The sequence below is a fragment of the Oppia nitens genome, unplaced genomic scaffold (genome assembly GCF_028296485.1).
Source record: "Oppia nitens isolate AA-2021 unplaced genomic scaffold, nextdenovo-longstitch-racon4-pilon3 scaffold5_pilon_pilon_pilon, whole genome shotgun sequence".
In the NCBI taxonomy this organism is placed as follows: Eukaryota; Metazoa; Arthropoda; class Arachnida; order Sarcoptiformes; family Oppiidae; genus Oppia; species Oppia nitens.
The window spans coordinates 4,589,724-4,613,991 of NW_026533243.1; the positions used below are offsets into that span (position 1 = coordinate 4,589,724).

The 24,268-nt window shown below is 24.1% G+C and overlaps 4 protein-coding genes across 4 annotated transcripts; 2 read left to right on the forward strand and 2 right to left on the reverse strand.

The window, feature by feature from the left end:
• Positions 1 to 2,781: 2,781 nt before the first annotated feature.
• LOC128961451 (E3 ubiquitin-protein ligase NRDP1-like) lies at positions 2,782 to 3,892 on the forward strand. Its single transcript, XM_054307693.1, has 2 exons — positions 2,782 to 3,413; positions 3,497 to 3,892. Exons 1-2 carry the CDS (start codon positions 2,895 to 2,897, stop codon positions 3,794 to 3,796), a joined length of 819 nt encoding a protein of 272 aa, XP_054163668.1. The 5' UTR covers positions 2,782 to 2,894; the 3' UTR covers positions 3,797 to 3,892.
• Positions 3,893 to 7,270: 3,378 nt separating this feature from the next.
• LOC128961541 (E3 ubiquitin-protein ligase NRDP1-like) lies at positions 7,271 to 8,335 on the forward strand. Its single transcript, XM_054307791.1, has 2 exons — positions 7,271 to 7,965; positions 8,067 to 8,335. Exons 1-2 carry the CDS (start codon positions 7,293 to 7,295, stop codon positions 8,333 to 8,335), a joined length of 942 nt encoding a protein of 313 aa, XP_054163766.1. The 5' UTR covers positions 7,271 to 7,292.
• A 2,503-nt stretch (positions 8,336 to 10,838) lies between these two features.
• LOC128961448 (E3 ubiquitin-protein ligase NRDP1-like) lies at positions 10,839 to 12,585 on the reverse strand. The gene is made up of 2 exons (XM_054307689.1): positions 11,965 to 12,585; positions 10,839 to 11,431 (listed from the first exon to the last, which is right to left on the reverse strand). Exons 1-2 carry the CDS (start codon positions 12,502 to 12,504, stop codon positions 11,006 to 11,008), a joined length of 966 nt encoding a protein of 321 aa, XP_054163664.1. The 5' UTR covers positions 12,505 to 12,585; the 3' UTR covers positions 10,839 to 11,005.
• Positions 12,586 to 20,164: 7,579 nt separating this feature from the next.
• Positions 20,165 to 24,035, reverse strand: LOC128961542 (uncharacterized). Its single transcript, XM_054307792.1, has 3 exons — positions 22,835 to 24,035; positions 21,390 to 21,836; positions 20,165 to 20,268 (listed from the first exon to the last, which is right to left on the reverse strand). Exons 1-3 carry the CDS (start codon positions 24,033 to 24,035, stop codon positions 20,165 to 20,167), a joined length of 1,752 nt encoding a protein of 583 aa, XP_054163767.1.
• Between the last annotated feature and the right edge of the window lie 233 nt (positions 24,036 to 24,268).

A 24,268-nucleotide genomic window follows, 5' to 3' on the forward strand; every position in this document is an offset into this window, starting at 1 on the left:
CTAATTTGATATTAATTGTTAGTTATATTAAATATAGTATATATATATTATATATATCTTATTAATATATATTTTATTAAATGTCATTAAATTACAATAAATCATGTGATGATAATTGGATGGTTTGACCATAAATTTATGAATAGACCTATCAATCAAAATTCACTTTCTTTTATACTAATATAATATTACACATTTAATTCAATTATATTAATACATATAAAAATTTTGTAAAAATGCATGTTTTGAGATATAAACTATTAGTATTTCCATTAAAAGTAATATTAAATGACTTAATATACTAAAAATGTCACRACTGATGGATACTTATATGATTTCCAAATATAAAAATAAATACATTATATTAAAAAAATAAATCCATTTTACCTAAACTATAATTATTTGCATTTACTTAATAATAACTGCAATTATTTTAATGTATTACTTACTGTAATTATTTTAAAAATATATTAATTAATTTATATTTAATTCTATTAATTATAACTTAGATTGTAAAGGAAAGCCACATGTTTTGGTTACTATATTTGATTATTGAGTGAAGTGTTGTTGATTGAGATACCGGTGACTCTCATCTATCACTGACACCACATCGTTGTCTATGACTGAGTGACCTGTAGTTCAATGGGTGAATGAAATGATTGGTTATGTATACGCAGAGAGAGAGAAAGAAAGAAAGAGAGAGAGAGAGAGAGAGAGAGAGAGAGAGAGAGAGAGAGAGAGAGAGAGAGAGAGAGAGAGAGAGAGAGAGAGAGAGAGAGAGAGAGAGAGAGAGAGAGAGAGAGAGGGTTAATATCTTAAGGTTATTGCCTTAAAGTCAGACCATTTGATGTGTTGGGAGAACACAGTTATGTATTAGTGATGTTATATTCAAAATATTTTAATGAAAAACTATTTGCACTCAACATTAGCTATACTTAATACTAAGTTATTGAAATAGTTTTAATTAATTATATATTCAATTAATTGAGTCTATAAACAGTAGTGCAAAATCAAATGTTATTGTCATTGAAAATGCTTTGCCATTGAATTGTTGTTTTTTGAAGTCATGTTTGCCATACATTGCAGTGGAAGTCTCTGCGGACTAAACAACCATTTGTGATGATAAATGACTTAAGACTCAGATTTAATAGTCTTTATTGACACCATTGAGATATTAGGGGCACTGAAACACCATATTAACAAACACTGACTGAACACAACCAGACTAATGGTCTGACTGTCTCCCTGTGCTCTCACAGACACAACAACATTACTATTTAAACATTTTTCATCACTTTCTCCCACTTTATTGAACACAACGTTTGTTGAATGTTAATACAGACAGTATATTTAGTGTTGGTAATTTTTGCAATTCAATGATTAATTGCGGAAAATTGCGTGAAAGAAATTGCGCGCATGAGGGAATGTATAAAAATTAACTTTACGTTAAAAATTGTTTACAATAGATTAAGAGAATTACTAATTTATTATTATTTTTACATGGTTTTTAGATGGCAACATTTTATGATAAAATAATTAAATTTTATATAATTAATTTATGTTTTTATTCATATTGCTTTGCCATTTAAATTTTGTTAATTTTTTAAAAATTATAAATTGTTCTATTTTACAATTGCGATTTTCGCAATCGAGCTTTTTGCAATTGCGGCAATTTCACGCAATTTCCGAGCAATGCAATTGCGCATTTTGCAATCGGTACATCACTAAGTATATTGCATTCAATTAATGAATTATTTTACAGTAATTAATWGCTTACTACCGCTTAATTGCAAACTTTAATTGGTTCGTTAATTAATAAATAAATCTACAATTTATATTAAGAATTTTTAATATATATTAAAATTTAATTTAAGAAATTAGTTATTTTTTCATTATTAGTTAGTATAAAATTGCAATCAATTTGATTGACATATCAGTGATAATAGTACTAAAAATAAAAAATAAACACTAAAATAGATTTAATGTGAAACTCTATGGACTATAAACTAATTTTTGATGTATTATTCAAATGGGAATAATGTTGTCATTCATTGACTGAACATTTTAAGGGAATTATTTTGAATGTAATTTTAATTTATTATATTTTATTAAAAAAATAATAAACAAGTTATACATAAAATAATTAATATATATATATATATTTCAATTATTACATTTATAATAATTAGCAACATTATCATAGAATTATTTTATATATAAAAATTAGTTTAAGTCAATAAAAAATTATTTGATAATCATTTGTAAACTGTATTTAATAATATTGTAAATAGTGTTGAGAGACGTCATATGTTTGATTTGATTGTCAATTGTAGTGTTTGTCCTCATATTATATCTTTATCAGAAAATTTGATTTAAGATAATACAAATATAAATAAAAAGCACTCTCTTTTAAATTTATTAAAATTTTAGTAATATTATTCAAAATTTAGTTCAAAAATAATTTTTAAACTGTAATATGTAATAAACTAATCTATTATTGATTAAAATCTAATGTCCTCTAATTGTATTTATTTATTTATTATTAAATACTAACTTATTTCTAAACATTGTCAACCCTAATTTTATAAATGGCTAAATACTCTATAGTATTGAGTATAGACTTTGTATATTATATTAAGTTTTAGTGAAATATGAAAACTGCAAATAAATTAAGTGATAATTTATTCAAACAACACTTGTCTGTACAAACATAAGTATTGCATAGCAATTATCTATCAATTGTGTAATTCATGTTTTACTTATTAAATTTACTGCATTTTTAACACAAACTGTTAATAAAATATGTTTGAATATAATTAATGAAAATGTGTTTTAAAGTTTTAAATTGATATTATTTTTGGATTTTTATTAAAATAATAAATGATTTATGAGTTATGCCTGGATATGATAAACAACGGTTTGTGGACATAAAGTCCGATGATTTAATTGAGTTTACATGTGGTATATGTATGGATATATTTGATGATCCGGTATTCAGTACGTGTTGTCGTCAAACATATTGCAGAACCTGTATATCTGAATGGCTGTCCACACAAAAGTCGTGTCCAAATGATAGAAAATCTTTAACATTAAGTGATTTATCGACTCCGCCGAGAATTTTAATAAATTTAATTAATAAACTGAAAATAAAATGTGATTTCTATGAAAACGGTTGTCAGGATGTCTGTCCATTGAGCCAACTGTCCGAACACCGGACAACTTGTCTGTGGAATCCTAACCGCAAGTGTACCGACTGTGACCTCATTGTTGGTACTAATGTTCACAACTGTATTGAAAATTTGAAGATAAGGATTAAATCGCTCAACAATGAGATTAAGGCAATAAAACGTGAGAACCGGGAGTTAAAGACAGAGACCGACCGATCCAAGCGAAACCAAAATACTGGAAATAATGTATTATATGTTTGGTTTGATTTTTTTAAAAGACATTTGCTATCAATTTATTAATTATATGATTATATGATTATTATTTACAGCAATCAAGTGTGAGTCGGGACGACAAAACTATCCGTATAGTCAACTCCCGTATGAATGAATCAATGAAAGAGTACGCCCTAAGTGTGGCCAACGAAGCGCACGACCGCTTCCGTAACGAACCCGAAGGCCGACTCTCAACGTTCGTTAGGAATGAGTTCGAGAAGAAGTACAAGAGTTTATGGAACTGTTTGGTCAGCTCTTCCATCAATTGGGGAACAAGTATTCATCACTTTGAGAACCACTACATCTACTTCAAGATAGGACTCTTCCACTTCATGATATGGGAGTCATCCAAATGAATCAAATCAACTTCAGTTGACCACTACTTTCAATAAATATTAGTCTTTTATACAAACAATGCATTTCAACAATAATATGATTAAAGTAATAATAGATTTGATAAATATTATCCAAAAAATTAAGTATTCTAGAAATTATATCAATTTTTAATATAATAAAACATCAATTTAAATGATTATAACTTTATCTTTTAATAGTAAAAAATACTTAATTACTTATTTCTAAATAGATATATACAGTACTATAGTACTATAGATATATCTATCGTTATGTTTATTATTACCGTAATATTTGTAGAATGTTTATAAAATAAACATTTAAATAAAAATATAATTTCATACAATAGTTTTGCAAATCTATATCACTTTTTGTGTATTATATATGATAATTATTTTCTAGTTTTATATTCTAATTATACTATACATATTGATAAATTACCATGTTAAATTTAACAAACGTATCCGCTAAACATCCTTTTAGATATTTATTTATATGTTTTTATTATTTTAATTCATTACATATTAAGTAATTTCCTTTTACATCATATCTAGGGTTCGAACAACTTTTATAAGAAAATTAATTCCCGAATAAATCCTTTTAATATTAAAAGAAATAATGAAAATATAGCTATATTATATTTAATCTAGGCCATTAAAGTTATAATATATTACGGTAGTTGAAAAACATTTAAAAATTAAAAATAAATTATGTAATAATTAACTTTAATAAATTAGCTAATGTAATAACATTAATAAGCAATGTTAATCTTATAAGAATTTGTTWATTGTGTTGTTTTTACAAATAATGAGATAAAAATGAAAACTTAATAATTATATTAATTTCTAATAATCTAAATACGGTATATATATTTAAGTAATAAATTGAATATTTTTTATATGTGGTAACTCATAAAATAAGTTTCCGATAAATCGGTGTAAAATTTTATTAGGAACTAAATCATTCTTAACCCCCAATAATATATATATATATATATAAATTTTATTTATGTAACAACTAGTTTAGTTGAGTATTGAAAATGTATAATTTGACTAAATGGTTATATTTAATAATTAAAATAATATTATTAATAATAATAATGTATAACAAACAGATAGAGCTGTTATGTGGAACACCAGGTGTACCGATAGGGGCACATGTTTATGGACAGACATCATACGCGTCCAATGGTCAGACAGTCACATATGAATGTCTCGATGATTTCAAACAAGTTTATGGCACAACACGTGTTTGTTCTAATGGCACGTGGAGTCCAAGACTACCAAAATGTGGTAAAACATTAACAATATATTTAATATTATTAGAAATAMTAAACATTATTTTATTCAACATTAATATTAATATTATTGAATTTACTTAAATACAGCGCATAGACTTAACAACGATTTAAATGTTGTGAATTATAAAATTAATTATCTTGACTTAACAACTGTTTTCGGCAAAAATATAGTCAACGAAACATTTAGTAATTTACAGGAAATCAAATTTAAGTCATCAAATAATATTAAGTTTCAATTAACATACAAACCAATTAGCAGAATATCATTTATAGAAATGTGGCTAAATTTTGCAGAAACTAATAAAACTTTAAACTTTAACGTTAAGGCATATATCAACAAATACAGACATTGTGTTAGCAATGCTCAAAATTGGACATATGATGGACACATAAATTTTATATTCAAGTTTACGTGTGAAGCAATGTCAGTGATTGCATATACAACTGAATCTAATGATTTACCGGATACTATACGTTTGGATTTTAATTTATTGCATAAAATTAGTATAAATATCTATAGACTAGAAGTGTTTAGATTTCAGGATAGTTGCGGTATTGCAGACATACCGGCCAATGCTAATAGTCATCAAACCGGTGATATTGTCACTATATTTCCAACAAATCAAAATCAATATAAAMTGTTTTATGATAATAACGATACTATTCATTGTCTCTATGAAAGCAATTGGGATAAAGAGTTTCCATTACTCTATCCACTCATACAATGCCATCAATTTGATAGCGAATCCTCTTATTATACAAATGTTTCGTTTGAAAATTTTGTATATTTTAATGGCACTCAATTGGCAACAATTGATAGCAAAATTCAATTTCAATGTAATAATAGTATTATCAATGATAGTAGTGGTGATTATCACACCCTATATTGTAGCAAAAATGGTCAGTGGGAAGGATTCAAATATATTTGTTATAATAATAATAATAATACAAATCTAAATAATACTTGTAAGTTATGCTTCAAATGTCTATAAATAGTAGGTATACTATATATCTAATTTTTTAATTTTAATATTTTCAGATACCAATAAGACTATTGATGGTGTACTACTATTAAAGCAAAATAATATTAATTTAATGTCAATTATAATAACATTAGTTTCAACATTTATCATTACAGTAGTTATTGTTTTCATATTAGGATTAATAGTTTGGTTTAAAGTTAAAATAAATAACAAACAGAAATCCAAAAATATTAAACACAAAGATATTTATGATATGAACAGATATGATGACATCAATGACAACGATGTCTATGATTATGAAACTATTAATTATGAAGAAATCAATCAAATTAGTAGTTATAATAATAATGATCGTCTCGACAATACATATGAAAATATTACTAATAAAGTAACTCCTGATTACATAGAGTTGTTTGAATAAATTTCTATCATTATGTTTATGTCATTTATTATTAAATCTAAACTAAATATTTTTAAATACTTATTTCTAAAATATTTAATTTAGTCATTGTTTTGAACGAAATAATATTTTTGATGACAAAATATTTAAATGTAAACTACAGTACTGTATATATTACTATATACAGTATTTACAATATATTATACTTAATATTTAATATATAATTATAAATACAAAATAATAATTTACACAATCATTAATGTCATTACTGTCTGCTTTATAGTAATAAAAACTGACATATTTTTTATTATTGATTTTAATATTTATTTAATATAATAAATACATAAAAATTTTAATTAAATAAGAATTATTAACTGATTTATTTAAAATTTAAATTTGTATTGTTTTGAAAAGATATTTTACACAATATTGTGTTTATTTGCGTACCCATTGAACTTTAATTTATATCATAAAAATAGTTTCACATAACTTATTATTTTAATGAAATACCTCAACAATCACAGGTATGAGTAATCAAATTACAACAAATAGTAAACTGTTGTGAATCATAATAATCTCAATTGCATAGCAATTGTCTCTTATATAATGGTAATTGGATTATCAACGGTTATTATCAATAATTAAAATTATTTTTTGTTTTTTATACAAATATATAGTTATTTTGTTTATTATTAACAATTATTAATTTCATTGATAGTCTAAGATGGGAACTATTATTAATATATCTGTAATATTATAACAGTATTTAAATTACAATTTTATATAAAATATCCTAAATGTCTAAATCGTGACAAATGTCTGACTTTACAATTGAAAGATTTGTGGACACGAGTGATGAAGAGTTAAACTTATTTTTATGTGATATATGCGGACATATAGTGAATGATCCTCTATATGAACCAACTCATGATTGTTGTTATTGTCGACAATGTATCACAAATTGTCTTCAAGACAGTCAAACCTGTCCTCACAACGATAATCACAATATAACTCTGGATCAGCTAATGACACCTATGAGTGCTTACTTACAATTGTTAAATAGACTTCAAATTAAATGTAATAATTATGAAAATGGTTGTCCAGATGTACTAAAATTGGGTGACTTGAGAGCACATGAAGACCAATGTCCACATAAACAAGTTGTGGTCATTGTTGATACAACTGGTGTTCAAATTGAACCAAAAGTTTTGTGGCAAAACACACTTAAAAACTTGATGTCTCAAAATAGCTATTGTTATATAACATTAGTGACGGTAGCATTATTTGTGATACTTTTACTTGCATTACTAATATTGCAATACAACATTAGGACCAACCGGTCAAACAATTATGGTCTACAAAATAGCAATAGTAAAGCTGTATATCATTCACCCAATGAATGGTCTAATAAATTAATTGACATTTCTCAACATCATATCAATGATATACAACAGTATATACAATCGGCACCAAATGTACCACAAATAGGTATATCATATCTATATAATTTAATATTATAATATATACTGAATATTTAGATATACTGCATATTTAAATAATATTTTTAATTAATTATTATTAAAATCTAGTCTATAGTAAAATGAATTATATGACAAAAGAGTATATAATATATTTGGTAAATAAGACTCACAATATGTTATTAAGTAATTCAAACATTGGTGATGACACACAACCGGCCAGTTATATAGTGGATGAACTGGAAAACACATTCAAAGACAGTTGGAATTGTCTTATTAATTATCCAAACAAACCATACGATTATTATTATGTTAATTACAAAAATGATTTCATTCATATTAAAATTGGTTTAATACGTTATCTTATATGGAATAACTAATAATATCATTTTTTATTGCAAACCTAATAAAATTATATTGATTAAATTTCTGTTTTTTTTCATTAAATATTATACTTTAAATATAAACATATTTATCATGTTATAAATGGACCACCCATTGTTGTTACAACCAATTATACAAAGATATGTTTAAAACATTTAACAATACGTCTAATAAGTATTTTTATCAAACTTACACTTTTATCAAACAATAGCATTTAGACCTAAGGTTATTATATATGACAATAGGACATGACATTAATAGTCACACACTTTGGTGTCGGTACAGTTGATATGTAATTATTAAGGGAAATGGCATTCATCTGCCTATTACCGACTGTGTTGTGACCACTGCTCTCATGCATACCATTAATGCCAGTGAATCTAGCAATCAGTCATTTATGTAATTAAGAGAAATACCAATTAGATGTGCCGGTGCTTTCACTCTATACATAAACATTGTATATAATAGTCATGAGAGGAAACACACAAAATTGATTATAATTTAATATTTTCTATTTTAACAATAAAAAAGATTTATAAAAAATCTTTTATGCTTATTTTGACTGAATGTAAATTGGTTTTAAATAAATTACTTTTTTATTTTTTTAAATTTAATTTTACATAATTGAAAAACTTTACTATTTATATAATTATTTCAAATAATATCTTTTGTTGTTGTTGTTGCAAATCATAGATATAATAACTATAAAAAATAATAAAACTATATTTATTAATATAAATTCAATTTAATTAATTTTAATAAAACAAATGTATCAACAATTAAATATAAATAAAATATTTAGTGATATATTTCTATGTTGTTTCTAAACTCATGTCATATTGATTTGTGTATAACTCATGTTTGATGACAAATATTAAGGAAAGGCTGTATCAGCACAACAMCACCAATAGCCACGGGTCGGAGTGATATTAAATGGCTTTCAGTGTTATAAACTATTATATGTATAATATTTTGTATTGTATTAAGTGATTGTAAGCTCTGATATACAAATCCCCGATTCTATGGATACCCCACTTTGATAAGCAATGTTAAGACACGAGGGATTGCTATGAATGCATGTCTGTCCTCTCAATCGTTGAGCATCACTATTGTGTGCGTCAAGTGTTTCACTATACATAACAGTGCATCTGTCATAGCCCTGAGCAGTGTTACACAGTATATGTAATATTACTTCAATTTCACATCACATATCTCTTACTTTTCAACTAAAATTATATGATAGAGAARTGGATTCATATAAAATATATATATATATATATATGTATGTATATATGAGTAAATCCCAATGCATTCAATACACTATATAATAAGTGTCAAACAATGAGAGGTATTACCCGATCACTTATAAGCGTTATAATCACATTTTGTTTCATAATATATGAAAAGTAAAATTCACATTTAAATATTTGATATATTAACAAAAAAATATTTTTCATAACACTGTGACATTAAATTAAAGAGATTTATTTTTTGAATTATTCAAAGCGTTTTTGTGAACTATCACTTTTGCCATTAAATATCATTTACCAAACAATCAATCATTTTAGCACTTAATGAAATGATAAAATTGAAAATATGTTTTCTTTCAACTTTATTATCCTATATTTTTTATTAAACATTTACTAAAATTTTGTTTTAAACGCATTTTTGTGGCCATATAATTGTCATGGTAAAATCTCATTATATCAAAAATATTTAAAAACTGAAATCATATAATATGAATCATATTTTAACTTAATACTATTTTATGATATCTTTAAATAATGTAATTAAATAAAGTTTATTGTAATGTAATAAAAGCATTCGTTAGCTAACAAACTATATTACCAAACAAGAAATTACATTATTTTATAAATTAAATGTATTAATAATTGACTAAATAGTCTGTCAGAAATTAGTTATAATAACTTATAATTATAAAGTTTATAATTATTTAGAAACTAATAAGTATTTTACTTTATTTGTCATTTTTTAACTTAAAATAACACGACATTTAGATAAATTAATAATAAAAATATTTTATAATAATTCTAASTTTAACTTATATAGAGTATTGTATAATTTATAAATTACATTTAATCAATTTCATATCAATAACTGCAGTATTTTCAATAATTTCATATATGGTATAACACTGCCATCTATACAACAATAATCATCAAATTTAATATTTATTAAATTAAACGTAAAATATAATAGTAGATTGAATTATATTATTTGTTTAATAAATATTTAGTATTTGTAAATCATCTTCAAATAAATTAAATTCATCTTTAATAAAAATATTTAAGTAAAAGTTTTATTGTGTTTATAAAATGCACAAACAATGCATAACATTATAAAATTTTTCATTATTTACAAATTGAATTTAATGCATAAATAAAAAATTAATTAATATTTTGTTTATATAAATTTTATTCATAAATCAGGTCTTTTTAATCTCAATGATAAGCAAAGAGTTTAAAGCAATATTTAATTGATATGATATGATATCTTCTAGTTTTACAATAAAATAACAATACGTGACTTAAGTACTGTACAGTACAGGTATTATAGATTATAAGCACATCACTATCAATGAGAGCTTATTACTAATATAACATTATTTAGTTGTATTAAGTCTTTGATTTTTAGGGAACGTTATCTCAATTGATGGTCTCTTTAGTGGGTTCTACCCTATCGTAGACCCGAAGAGATACGATTCCATCAATAAATGTTCTGACCTTTTGTTGGTTATCAACAAATTCGCGAACAATTTTGAACTTTTTCTTTGAGTTTTCCTTTGTCTCAATCAGTTTGTTTTGGTCAGCGATGACCAACAATCGGGAGACACTGCCGTCCCGTTCTGTTTCTTTGCATACCTGTCCCAACCGAAACATCAGTTTATGATCACTCGTACCATCACTAGTGGCCAAACAATAAGTTTCACTGAATTTGTTAATCACTAGAGTGTGTGTCTTTGATTTCCACGACTCTATTGCCGACTGTGTAGCGCCCAATAGTTTTAATATTTGATCATGGTTAATTGATGATATTAACTTATATGTACCAGTATAGTCATATGTCTCTATCTAACAAAAATATATGATTATATTAATTATAATATTAATATATATATTGTTAAAATTGTATAATTGAGTGTTTTTTAATTGCTATCATTGATTAGAGTCGAACTTTATATTTTAGTTAAAGTATTGTTAACCACAATTGAAAACATTAGATAATGTTTATAAATCAATAAACAACTTAATAATAGATAATATGGATATATTAGATAAGATATTAAGAAATATATTACCTAATTTTAAAAATATTTATTTGAATAATGAGTAGGGTTCGGGCAAATTCCCTCCCTTGTTTTATTTTCATAAATTCCCTATTTTCTATGGAGGCTATACAAGCTACGGAGGGAAAATAAGATATTTTCCGGTAAAATTGGAGGAATTTAATTAGGGAACTTCTCTCCCTTGGAAAGTTGCCCGAACTCTAATAATGAGTAATCAATTTGATGTACAGTATATAACTAAAATTTAAAGTCTAATATTATATTAGGAATAATATATATGATATTTAGATGCATATTATATTGATAATAATGGTAAACCTGGTCACTGGAGTTTGCAATCAATTTGTATATTTCCAATTGACTTTTGACTTTTCCGTTTTCAATACGCAAACGTTTGTTATGAAAATCAATTGTATTGATCTTACGCTTCAATGCTTTCACACAACTGTCCTCATGTTGTTTCTTCTGTCCATTTACTACATACTCATCACAACCATTACAATTGTGTGGCGACTCAACCGGCCGTTCCTTAAAATGACAAACATCTCGATGTGGTAACAGTTCGTTGAGTTTGATGACTGATTTACAGCCATTCATGTGGTAATCGCAGCGGACTTTTAAACTGTGTAACAATTGAAGCAATTGTTTTGTTTGAATACTGAAGGATTGGGATTTCAATTGCTGACAATCATCTAAAACACAGTTGTCGTGTCGGGTGATACATGTTTTACAATATAATTGTTGACAACATTGACTGACCACTGGGTTTAGGTAAATGGCTGAACATATTGTGCACGAGAGCTCATCCAACTCTTTRGGTGAGACATTGATGACACGGGTCTTACATAAACCGGGCATTGTTTGACAGTTATCTTTAAGTTAGCTAATGGTTAGCCTTTATGTTAAAAACAGGACTTATATACATTCAGTCAGTTTTTATGATACAAAACTTATCTTTTGATATTATTTGTTTGATTTGTTATTCAATATACTTTAGTTTTATTAGATATATATATATATATATATATGTTATCTACTAATAACTATTAAGTTAGTAATCTATGATGACTTTGTTTTTTACGTTTAATAATATTGATATTTATATCTTATCTTTTAATTAGTACCGTAATTACAATGAAAATTGTTTAATGTGTGCGATATCTTTAATTTTTAATATATACAATAATGTGTTGAATAAATAAATATTTATAATTTATGCATATTATTTAATATTGTTATTAATTAAATATTTTTACTTTTAATTTAAAATACAAGTTTATTTATTAATCATTAAATAAACTACAAAAATATAATTATGATTTCAAKTTAATATCTACCAAAAGTATGATAATCAAAAGTTTGTTTTTCAATTTTAAGTGTTTTATTGTTAACAATCATTGTGTCAAACGCCAGATTAGTTAAGGAACTCATAATATTTTTAAAAGATTTATAGTTGTTATCAAATAAATTGTTTAATATTTTAGTTTTATATAAGTTTATTGTTAAGCAAATGTATGTTTCATGATATGATAAAAACAGTAAAATCATTAGTTAAATATTTAACTATAAATATATTTAGTTAATGTGATGGTAATTTTCCATGTTAATAGTTTATAATAAAATATAACTATATATTATAAAATTGTACATGTAACTTTTTTAATAATCTTACTATAGATATGTATGTGACTAGTATTAAATAACATGTTAATGAACTTTTTAATTAAAAAATATTTTTTTTATAATTATATAAAATTTATATTATATATTAATGATACTGTACTAATTTATAAACTACTGTACATATTTGTTTATAATTTAAAATGTTTTAAATCAGAAACACTGTCACAACAGTAGTTAACAAAATTATATAATTTATAAATAAAATTCATTATATAATTAAAAACGTTATTAATTATATATTACAATATCAATACAAATTCAATATTTATTTAATTTTAATTATTTATAAAAATAATATGAATTAATAATAACTAATAAATTAATATTAATAATATAAAAAATGATATTTATATATATTTTGTAAAATATCAAAATATGCTCTTCATTTAAAAAGGCAAATATCAATTGGCAATTGCTTTAAAACTAGTGTATCATAAAAAAATATTTGCATACTATGATAATGACTATAATTAATATAATTGTTTTATACTTCATAGTTATAATCATATGATTTCACATGATTAATGTAAATTACAAATATTTTCCTTAAATAAAAGTTTGTCACATAATGTGTAAATTGAATTTATATTTGTGTTATCACTTAGTTATTGATATTATAAAAATGCATTTTTACAGTAAATGGTTTATCTCTAAATAACATAAATAATGTAATTAGAAATACGATTATATTATTTAATTAATTTATTTGATTATTTACTATAATTTTAGTTAATTTGATGGCATCATATTTTAACTTTTAAAATATTACTATATATATATGGTTAAATGATAATGTGCTATAGCCTATAGGTTACTTTATTTATCAAAATAAAATACAATTGATATTTTTACAAACAAATATATTTAAGCAAAAATTTCATTTTGATATTTCCAAAACTTTTCCCATAAAATAAACCAAAAATTTAAATAAATTATTACATACATTTCGATAGCACCTGTAGTCCAATATATTTATATTGATATTATATTTCACGGCAAATGTGATATAATAGATGAAAGCATTTATATTGAAAGATCAAAGCAATTTTTGCCGACAAATTACAAATAAATAACCGTTTTCTCGGTTGGCTTACACATTGGGATCCATATAAATGTTAATGATATCGGTTTGGGTGCCAAACATTTTAGGTGTTCCTATAACACAACAAAAATGTTATATATATTTTAATTTATATATTGATATATTGTTAAACAAAATTATATGCTATGCTTCATTTTTAATTCATTTTCAATTTATATTTGTAAATTAAAATTATAGTTGAAATGTTTTTTGAAAACAGATAACTAAAATATTAATATATTTAATGATCAATTTATTAAAATATAAAAATATTTCTAATAATAATTTTTTATATATATTTATTACAAAAAGAAATAATATATGATATATATATATATATAAATTATTTATTTTATAAGTTTAGTGTAAAAACCTATTCATATTTTTTGAAACGGATATGTAGTACATATTATATACTTTAGTATAATATATTGAATGATTTGATTGTTGTTTACTATAATTTTTAAGTGATTTGTTGAGTGAGTGGGTAAGTGTGTGAGTGTGAGAGAGATATGCATTTGTTTTCATTTATGGGAAATATATGGGAAATTGTACTTAAAATTCACAAAAATACAAAAATAAAACTACATTTGAATGGATGGCCGCCACCAACAAAGCCATAATAGTGGTCTTACAATGTAACAGATAATAGGCCTGTAATCTAATGATTGGGCCACACATACAAAAACAACGACCAGACGCACAGTGAAAGGCATTGATGTGAGACACGACCCGCCAGTGATGTGCACCTTAATTAAGGTATGGGTGCTCTCACGTACCACCAGAATGGCACCCACGGCTAAGCTATAAGGATGTGCTGGAGTTTTGCTTTGTTATGTATAGCATATACAGTACAATGTATATAATGAATGCTATCATCCCTTACCCCTCACTCTCTCTTTGTGTATATGTTTTGTGTCAGTAAGTGTGTGGAGAATGAGATTATAATTTATATGTTGTCTGTGTTTGTGGTGATGTTTTTGCTTTTAAAAGCCAATACCCAACTGATAATAACAAAAAACAGCATTCACTCACTTTTCTTACTCTCTCTCTCTCTCTCTCTCTCAACTACCTGTCCTCTGGCATCTCATTATAGGTCTCTTTCCTTTGTATGTCTCCCAACCCAACCATTTGGTGTATGTCTAAGACTATGTATGGGTCACCTTTGGGTGCCTCACAATATATATATTAGACACGCGATACCCCGGGCTATGCATTTATATTACTACACACGATATACTATTATATTATAATTATTATTATATTTTTGATTGCAATTTTTGAAAATTAAACAAAACAAAGTAAAAAATGTGTTTTTACAAAATTGATATTTTTAAAAATACATTTTATTTAAATTTTTATTTATTATAAATTTACTTGTTAAGTGTTTTTATAACATTTAATTTTATAATAATACTAATTTTCTGATTTTTAAAAATAATAATTATATATATAAAAAATACTAATTTAAATCAATAATKAATTATTAGAATATTATATATTAATATATTATAAGTATATCATAATGTATATAAATTATAATAGTACAGTACATAAATAATTAATATTATAGTATGTTATTTAAAGTTTGATTAAATTAATAAAATATGTTTATTACAAAAAATAATTTGAAAAATATGAATCAATACCAGTGCTGACCTCTGATTATACATTTTGAAAACAAAACTAATAAAAAAATTTGAATTAAATAAATCATATGAAATATTGTAATTTATTATAATTTCAATAATATACTAAAAATAGTAATTATTATATTTTAATTAAGATTTAAACTTATTATTTTATTAATATATGATATATTTAGCATTTTTATAAAATAATTAACAATATGAATACAATACTTTTATTTGTTAATAAATAAAATTTATAAAACATTAATAATAATAATATTGAATATATAATTGTTTAATTGCATATATATGTTATGGCTAATGTTGACTGATCGCCAATTTAGTAAATTATTAATTATTATTTAATTTACAATTTTTAAAACATAGTTTATTAAATTAATTAATTTGGTTCTTTTCTAAAAAATATAATTTTATTAATAGTAAAGTTATCATGGTACATTGATTGAATTGTACATTGAATCAAACAAACTGACCTTTTATATTGAGGACCTAAAATGCTAAGACCCTGAGCCGCCTTTTTCATAGTTTGCAGAATATCTGGTTCTTTAACATCAATCCATTGATGTACAACCCCTTCGTGTTTATTTCGTTGTAGACTTTCAATGACTTCCTGATCGCAGTCCTCATTGGATTTGGTCATCAATAGGACAGTATGTGGATTACGACTGTTGATGACTGTCGGTGCAAATGAATTTGTTGATTCACTTTTGATAACATTAATGGTATAAAAATCCAAAAAACAATGCGATGTTTCATCAGTTTTACATTTATCAATAACTTGAACTAACTTATTATCGTCATAAACATTATCATTAGGATTATTAGGTCTATTGAAAGTTATTGTCACCAATTTTTTTGGTTTGATTGTATGAATTTCCAAAGTGTGTAATGCAATAAACTGTTGGATATGTTTTATATTAATTTGTTGTTCAATCAATGAATCTGTATTATCCAATACATTGTAACCAATTAACGATATCTCATTATTTAACTCTAATAATAAAGGTTTCAATCTATCGTTAATATATTTATCTAATATTGGATTAGTATATTCAACTATTAGTGGCTTAACATCATTGTCTTGCCATAAATTTATAATTACAAAAACATTGATTTCATAGGCYTGACGTAAAAATGTTTTTAAACTATCGATCATTTTATTAAAAGTATCAGTGTCACATTCATACCATTCATTTTTGGATAATTTTATTTGAATAACATTACCACTATTATCATGTATTTGTTTCATTATATCATTATATGAATCAAAATTTTGTGTTGAATATGATATTAAAGCTCCAAGTAATACTGTATATTCATTGTTATAATTAAATCTAATTGTATCGTATCTTTCCTCATGTGTTAGCATTTCATCTAAAATGATAATTTTTATATTAAATAAGTTGTATATTAAAATTTAATAATTAAAATTTAAAAACATAAACAATAAATAATATAAAAATAATTTTTTTATCATATTTGATGACAACATAAAACATTTAATAAATTACTTGAATAAACATAATTCCAATTATTTTTCTCAATATTAATACAATGAGCCTCTCGTCTCGATTCTCCATAATTATAGCAATACTTATTCAATAACGAGTGTCTAAAAAATTGAGCTATACTTTGGTCAATGTTTTGATCAAATAAATACTTGAAATACCATTTTTGCATATCATTTGTCGGATAAAAATAATATTCAGGATTTTCTTTAAACAATAGAAAAAATTACAATTTTTGCCTAAAAGTTAAATGATTTTTAAATTATATAATTTAGTTAACTCTACCTTCATTTTGTTCAAAATCAAATTCTTGTAATTTATTATTAAACATTTCTATAATATTAGTTGATATTATATGAATTTTATTACCACCCAATTTGACCACTCTCAGTTTATTACAGTTCAAATCAAGTTTATTAGCAATTGTTGTGGAAAAGTCAGTAATTTTATTATCTTTTAAATCTAGATGCCATAAATTTTTGCAATTTAAATTTTCTAAAAAATTAACATCAGCCAATTTTGTTTTTCGTATTTTAAGCATCTTTAAATTTTCAAAATTGCTAAAACTATTAATGTCAATATTTGTTAACTGTTGAATATTTTCAAAAGTAATAGAAACTAAATTATTTGGTAAGTTATTGAAATTTTCAGTAATCTTCTCAATATTTCCACTTTCAATATGTAATGCTTTTAAATTTGTAAACTTATTGAAAACAGTCCAATCAAATTGACCACTTGGATCATCAATTTTTGTAATGATATTACACTTATAAAATGTGAGCACCATTAGTTTATCATGGTCAATTGATTCAAACGGGTTGTTAATGTCAGCTTTAGGTCCACACAATTTTCCATTATTTATAATTAAGTTATTTATTGTTAGTTTAGTATCTTTCAAAAGATTATTATTATCGCTTTGATATTCAGATAATAATAATGTATTTATATTTTTTAATTTAGTTAAGATTTTTATTTTAGGAATATTTGCAACATTAGAGTCACAACTAAAACTGTTTGATGTTTTTTCACCGAAACCATCTGAAAAATTGTAATTAATTATAATAATAATTTATTAAATTTACTATAACTAAATTATTATTTTAATTATTCTACATTAGTCAATAAAATTTTAATGAAAATATTATGATTTACCCTCTAATGCTGAATAGCAATCACAGACACCATTGACATCAACCGGACAAACCGTGTCGAGGGGTTTGTCGACAAAACAAGATATTAAATATGCGCACACTATTGTACTTAAATCAACTATCATTTTAATTTAATTTTAAGTATGTTTTATTGAACATATTATTATATTGCTTCAAACTAATTTTAAGTATAAAAAATTAAATATGAAAAACAATGATTAATAAAAATATTTTATAATACATAAATATTTTGTATAACTTAGAAACTAAATTATTTGATTTTTGTTTCATATATACTGTATTAATATAATCCCTTGAAAATAAAATGCCATGTATTGCATAATGCATGTTATCAAGTGTTGTAAAATAATAAATTTTGTTTATGAATGCCTTATTATGACAATAATCGTAGTATTTTCATAATATGATTAATGTGAAATTTTTTGTAATAATAGATAGTAATAATCTTTTCATGTAATATAATATCTGTTCATTAGTTTTAGATCATTTGAGATAAAAATATTAATTATTTTACATATATTCAAACMGTCATTAATAAAATTAATAAAATTAATATAATAATATAAATAATAACAATATAATAATAGTTTTATTTATATTTTGTTTATATAAATTTTTATAACTTTTTCACCCAATATGCTGTCCGATCCAAATAAGCCATTTGTATTGACATTAGTGTCTTMTAATTTTTGAAAAACAAATATTATATTAAACTGCATTTTAAGTTATATACATACTATTGTATCACTAAATTTATTGAATTAAAGTTTGTTTTTAAATATTTCAATGTTTTTTGTAAAATATTTAAGTTTTGGTACTATTTATTTTAATAATTAAAAATATATTTTCCCTATCTAACGATGAAGGGAGAAAATAATATATTTTCCGGCAAAATAGAGGGATTTTATTAGGGAACTTYCCTCCTTTGGAAAGTTGATCTAACCCTACTTACCATACTCTCCATCGTATGTCATATAATTAATATCATTGAATGGGTTATATTTTGTCAGTTAAATCATAGTATCACTCGTTAAATGATGTAATCTATACGTAGCCATACAGTTGGCCGGAGCTGATGATCCCATTCCTGTTGTTATAGTATTGCTAACCATAAATAGTTGCAATGCTATCGATATATCAATAGATGGAAACCACACTAAGTTGTTAGTACAGACCCATTGTTCAAACCCAGACCACAATTATTGTTGTCGACGGCATTGCTATCAAATCCAGAAAAGTTGGACAAAACTTTTGATTCGTCAGTGATTTGAATGAATAATATATTGTTTGACTTTAAGACTAGCTATTGATGACTAATCAGTAATTGCCAGACTGTAGTGGATATACACACTAAACAAATCGGAAATTTAAAATATTTTACAAAAATGTTTACATTTTTTAGGTAATAAAAATGTAAAAAAATTACCGAAAATCCTTTTTCATGAAAATTTTGTGCTTTTGGTTTAGTGTGTAAAACACGGGTCGGTTATGACGTGAAGTGTTTCTATAGTAGTCGGGAATGAACCCTATTTTACATTAATATATTTGATATAATGTATGATTTGGTCATATAATATACAGTCAACTGTTAAAAAATTGTAAAAATGATAGTCGACTGCAATTATCTGCCCAATCATACAATTAATTAAAAAATGACCAAGTACAATCTTATTTAGTTTAAATTTATCTACAACATTGTCCTTGGTCACTTTTAAATTCAATGTATTGTTGACCAGATAATTGAAATTAATATCATCGCCTCTGTTTAAGACTGAAAATATTACACTATATATTTCTATTATATAAACTGACAAATATAATACTGTATTAAATACTAAAAAATATAATAAAATTAAATAATATTATTATAAAATATATCTTAATTTAATCTACAGTTCATTTAAAACAATAGTTTTTATAGTTTTATATATTTACATTATTTTTTTATTAACAGATGTCGATAGTCAATCCTATATAGTATTTTAAAAATAATTTTAATATAAAGATTTACAATATTTATATTCTATTAAATTTTGTATTAAAATTGATATAATTTATAATTATATCAATAAAAATAAGTTGCTGTCAAACGACTAAATTATTTTTATCAGTATATGTGATATATATTACAACTTATTTATTATTTAATAAATAAATAAATATTTAATTTTAATTTTAAACTATATTTACTGTATAATAAAACATTAAAAAATACTGTATATGAAAATATGTGTCTTTACATAATTAACTATAATGAAAAGTATATTGAAATATAAAGATTTTAATAATATGTGATATTTATAGATTCAATCAACAATTATATTAAAATATAGTTTACAAACATATTCAGTATTTATTTTTAAACAATATTATATATACTTTAATTTATAAACATGTTATTAATATAAATATGTAAATAAACAATAATTTGAACGAATTTTTATAGTTTTTATATTACTTTTCAAAACTACAAAATTTTTATTTAAAAAAATTAATTCTTTAATTAACAGAAAGTAATTATAARTATAATTAACACATTATTTATTTTATTACAGCTATTTAATGTTACACAAATTATTTGCATAATTAGACCATTTATTATACAAAAAACTATAATCATCTAAAATATCGACATTTTCTTTAATACCATACGCTATCTCCAAGAGTTCCGTTTGATTAGTATCAGTGCCGATACCCCACACAAGACTGTTAATGTTATTATGTTTTGCATTACTAACAGCCGGTTCAACACCGGGAGGTACGTTTGACTGACCATCTGTCAGCACTAGCATATGTCTGGCAACATTAGGTTTAGGACTGGCCTCCAAAAAGATATCGACCGCCCTTTGAATAGCACCTCCAGTATTGGTGTTTCCTTCGGGTTGTATCATGTTTTCAACCATCGATAGCATTGTTGGCAAATCTATGTTATCTTTCAAAGTGTAAATGTCATACACTTTGTCGCCATATGTTATCAAACAAAATCTTGAGTCTGAAGAGTGCAGGGCTTTAGTGACATTAATGACAAAATGTTTGGCCGATTCAAACTCATTGGATGTCACACTTAACGACCCATCAATGATAATACAGTGATCTATTGGTGCCAAACAACCATTGATGTCATTTTTGTGTTCATGAGTTTGAATATTATTAAAGTTATATAAAAAAATTAATAATATAAATAAAATAATACTTTGTTGTTTCATAATTATTTTTATGCTAATATAAAATATAAAATAAGTTTGATTAAATAATTAAATATAAATTATAAAAGTTTTATTTATATATTGTACTTTGTTTATTATAATAATAACAAATATTATTTAATTGATATTTATTAAACTTTAATTAAGATAAAAACAAGTGTACAGTAGTTATTGATATTATTTAAAAAATTTTAATATATTAATTTATAAACTTTGATACATAGATAATTTTGCATTTCAGTTTATTGATAAATTTTATAACTTAATTTAATAAACAATAGAAATCTTTTTGATATAAAATATTAAAAATGATAAAAAACACTTCAAATTTTGTAAACACTTAAAAAAATTTACCATATATGGTAGTATTATTTATTAGAGAATATTACTGCTAAATATAAAGGTTTTATAAACTTATCAAAATGATCAAAATAATATTATTATTTTGTCATATATAATATTAATTTTCTAATATAATAGATTTAGACTAATTAAGTGATAAAAATGTACTTAAAAATTATCATATAAAGTAAATTAATTATAATAATTATTTAATCCTTTTCTTAATAAATAAATCAACATTTAACATTATTTTGTTAAGTAAAAAAATAAAAACTGTAAATGTTAAATTAACATTTTTAATTATTAATTGTTTAACTTTTCTTTAATAATCTGATCAATAATAGTGTACTTATTATATTATAAAGAATTTATTTTTAAATAATTCATTAATTAAATAAAAAGTTTTTTGTCTTTATTATTAAAAAAATAGAATAATTAAGTATTCTTTATTTAAAATTAAGAAATGCATAAATTTATAATAGATTTTATTTATTATTTCAAACATTAGTTGCAATAATATTATAAGAGTTATTATTTTCCTGGCCTTCCATTACAACAAACACTTGTGTTGGACCGGTATTAAGGCCTGGTATGTATATATGATCAGTAAATTGGTCGTCATGTATAGCTGATGATGGTTTAGAAGTACTGAATGAATAGTAACCGATTAGTTTGCCTTTAGTTGTTTGCACCGTTAGATTTAACCCTTTGTTTTGTAAATCAAATATAAAATACCGTTTTTCATTTTTTTTGGTAAAATCATCGATTTTTTCGCTAATTTTCGGTTTCAATGGTAGAGAACAAACGGTTGATTTGAATTCAAATAAATTGCTGTGAAGTTCTTTGTATTGATCTAATGGCTTAACATTAGCTTTAATATTATAAGCAATTTCAAGCAATTCTGTGTTATTAACATTAGGTCCGACTCCCCAAACCCAACTGGCTATATGTGCTTCCCTGGCATTACTTACAGCTGGTTCGACACCGGGAGGACTGTTAGATTGTCCATCTGTCAATACAAACATTGTTTTGTTGCGTGGGTGGGGTCGGGGTGGTTTCATAATGTCGACTACAGTTTGAATACCACCACTAGTGTTGGTTGAACCGGCCGGTTGGACCAGATTTTCGATTTTACTTAACATTTGGTTTTTATTATTTTCACTGTAATTATAGATAGTTTGTGCGTTACTGGAAAATAAAACTAAACAAAATCTTCCATTTTCTGAAGTTATGCTATTTGTATAATTATATATGAAATCTTTAGCCATTTGAAAATCTTTTGACTCAATACTACCGGATCCGTCCAATACTACACATAAGTCAATGTGTGCGGAACAGCTTAATTGGTCCTCATTGGTGTACACTTGCGATACAAACTTGTTTACGTCACCACTGGTTGTATAGTGTTGTTTCCAAAACTGAGCTTGGTCCTCTACTGTTTTAGGTATAGACTGACCACTAATATGAATAAACAATCGGACAGCAATTGCAGCGTACAATGGTGTTTGCAGGTCAGTCATATTGAGTAGTTCCCAATCCACACCATATTTATCAGCCAAATCATAGTAAATTAAAAGCAAATTTGGATGTTTGACTGTGTTTTGTGTTTCGGCTAATTTGTTGCTATCGATTGCCCATATATTTAGAGAATCATTGATAAATGTGTGCGGGTTTTGACCAAAATTGGTTTCAACACACGCCAGCCTATAGAGGAAACCAGAGTCATCACCAAACAATTTGAACATGTTCACTTTATTAATAGTAGCATCAACAACATCCTGGCCAATTGACTTTGGCACCAAGGTTAAATCTACTTTTTTTGAATATGAATTATCAAATAATTGTATTAATATTAACACAAATATTAGAATATTAATTATTGACTTCATTTTAATAATAAAAATATATTGACTTTATTATATTTATTTAATAAACTAGTTTTGTTTAAATTTAAATAATGTACAATTAGTTATAATAT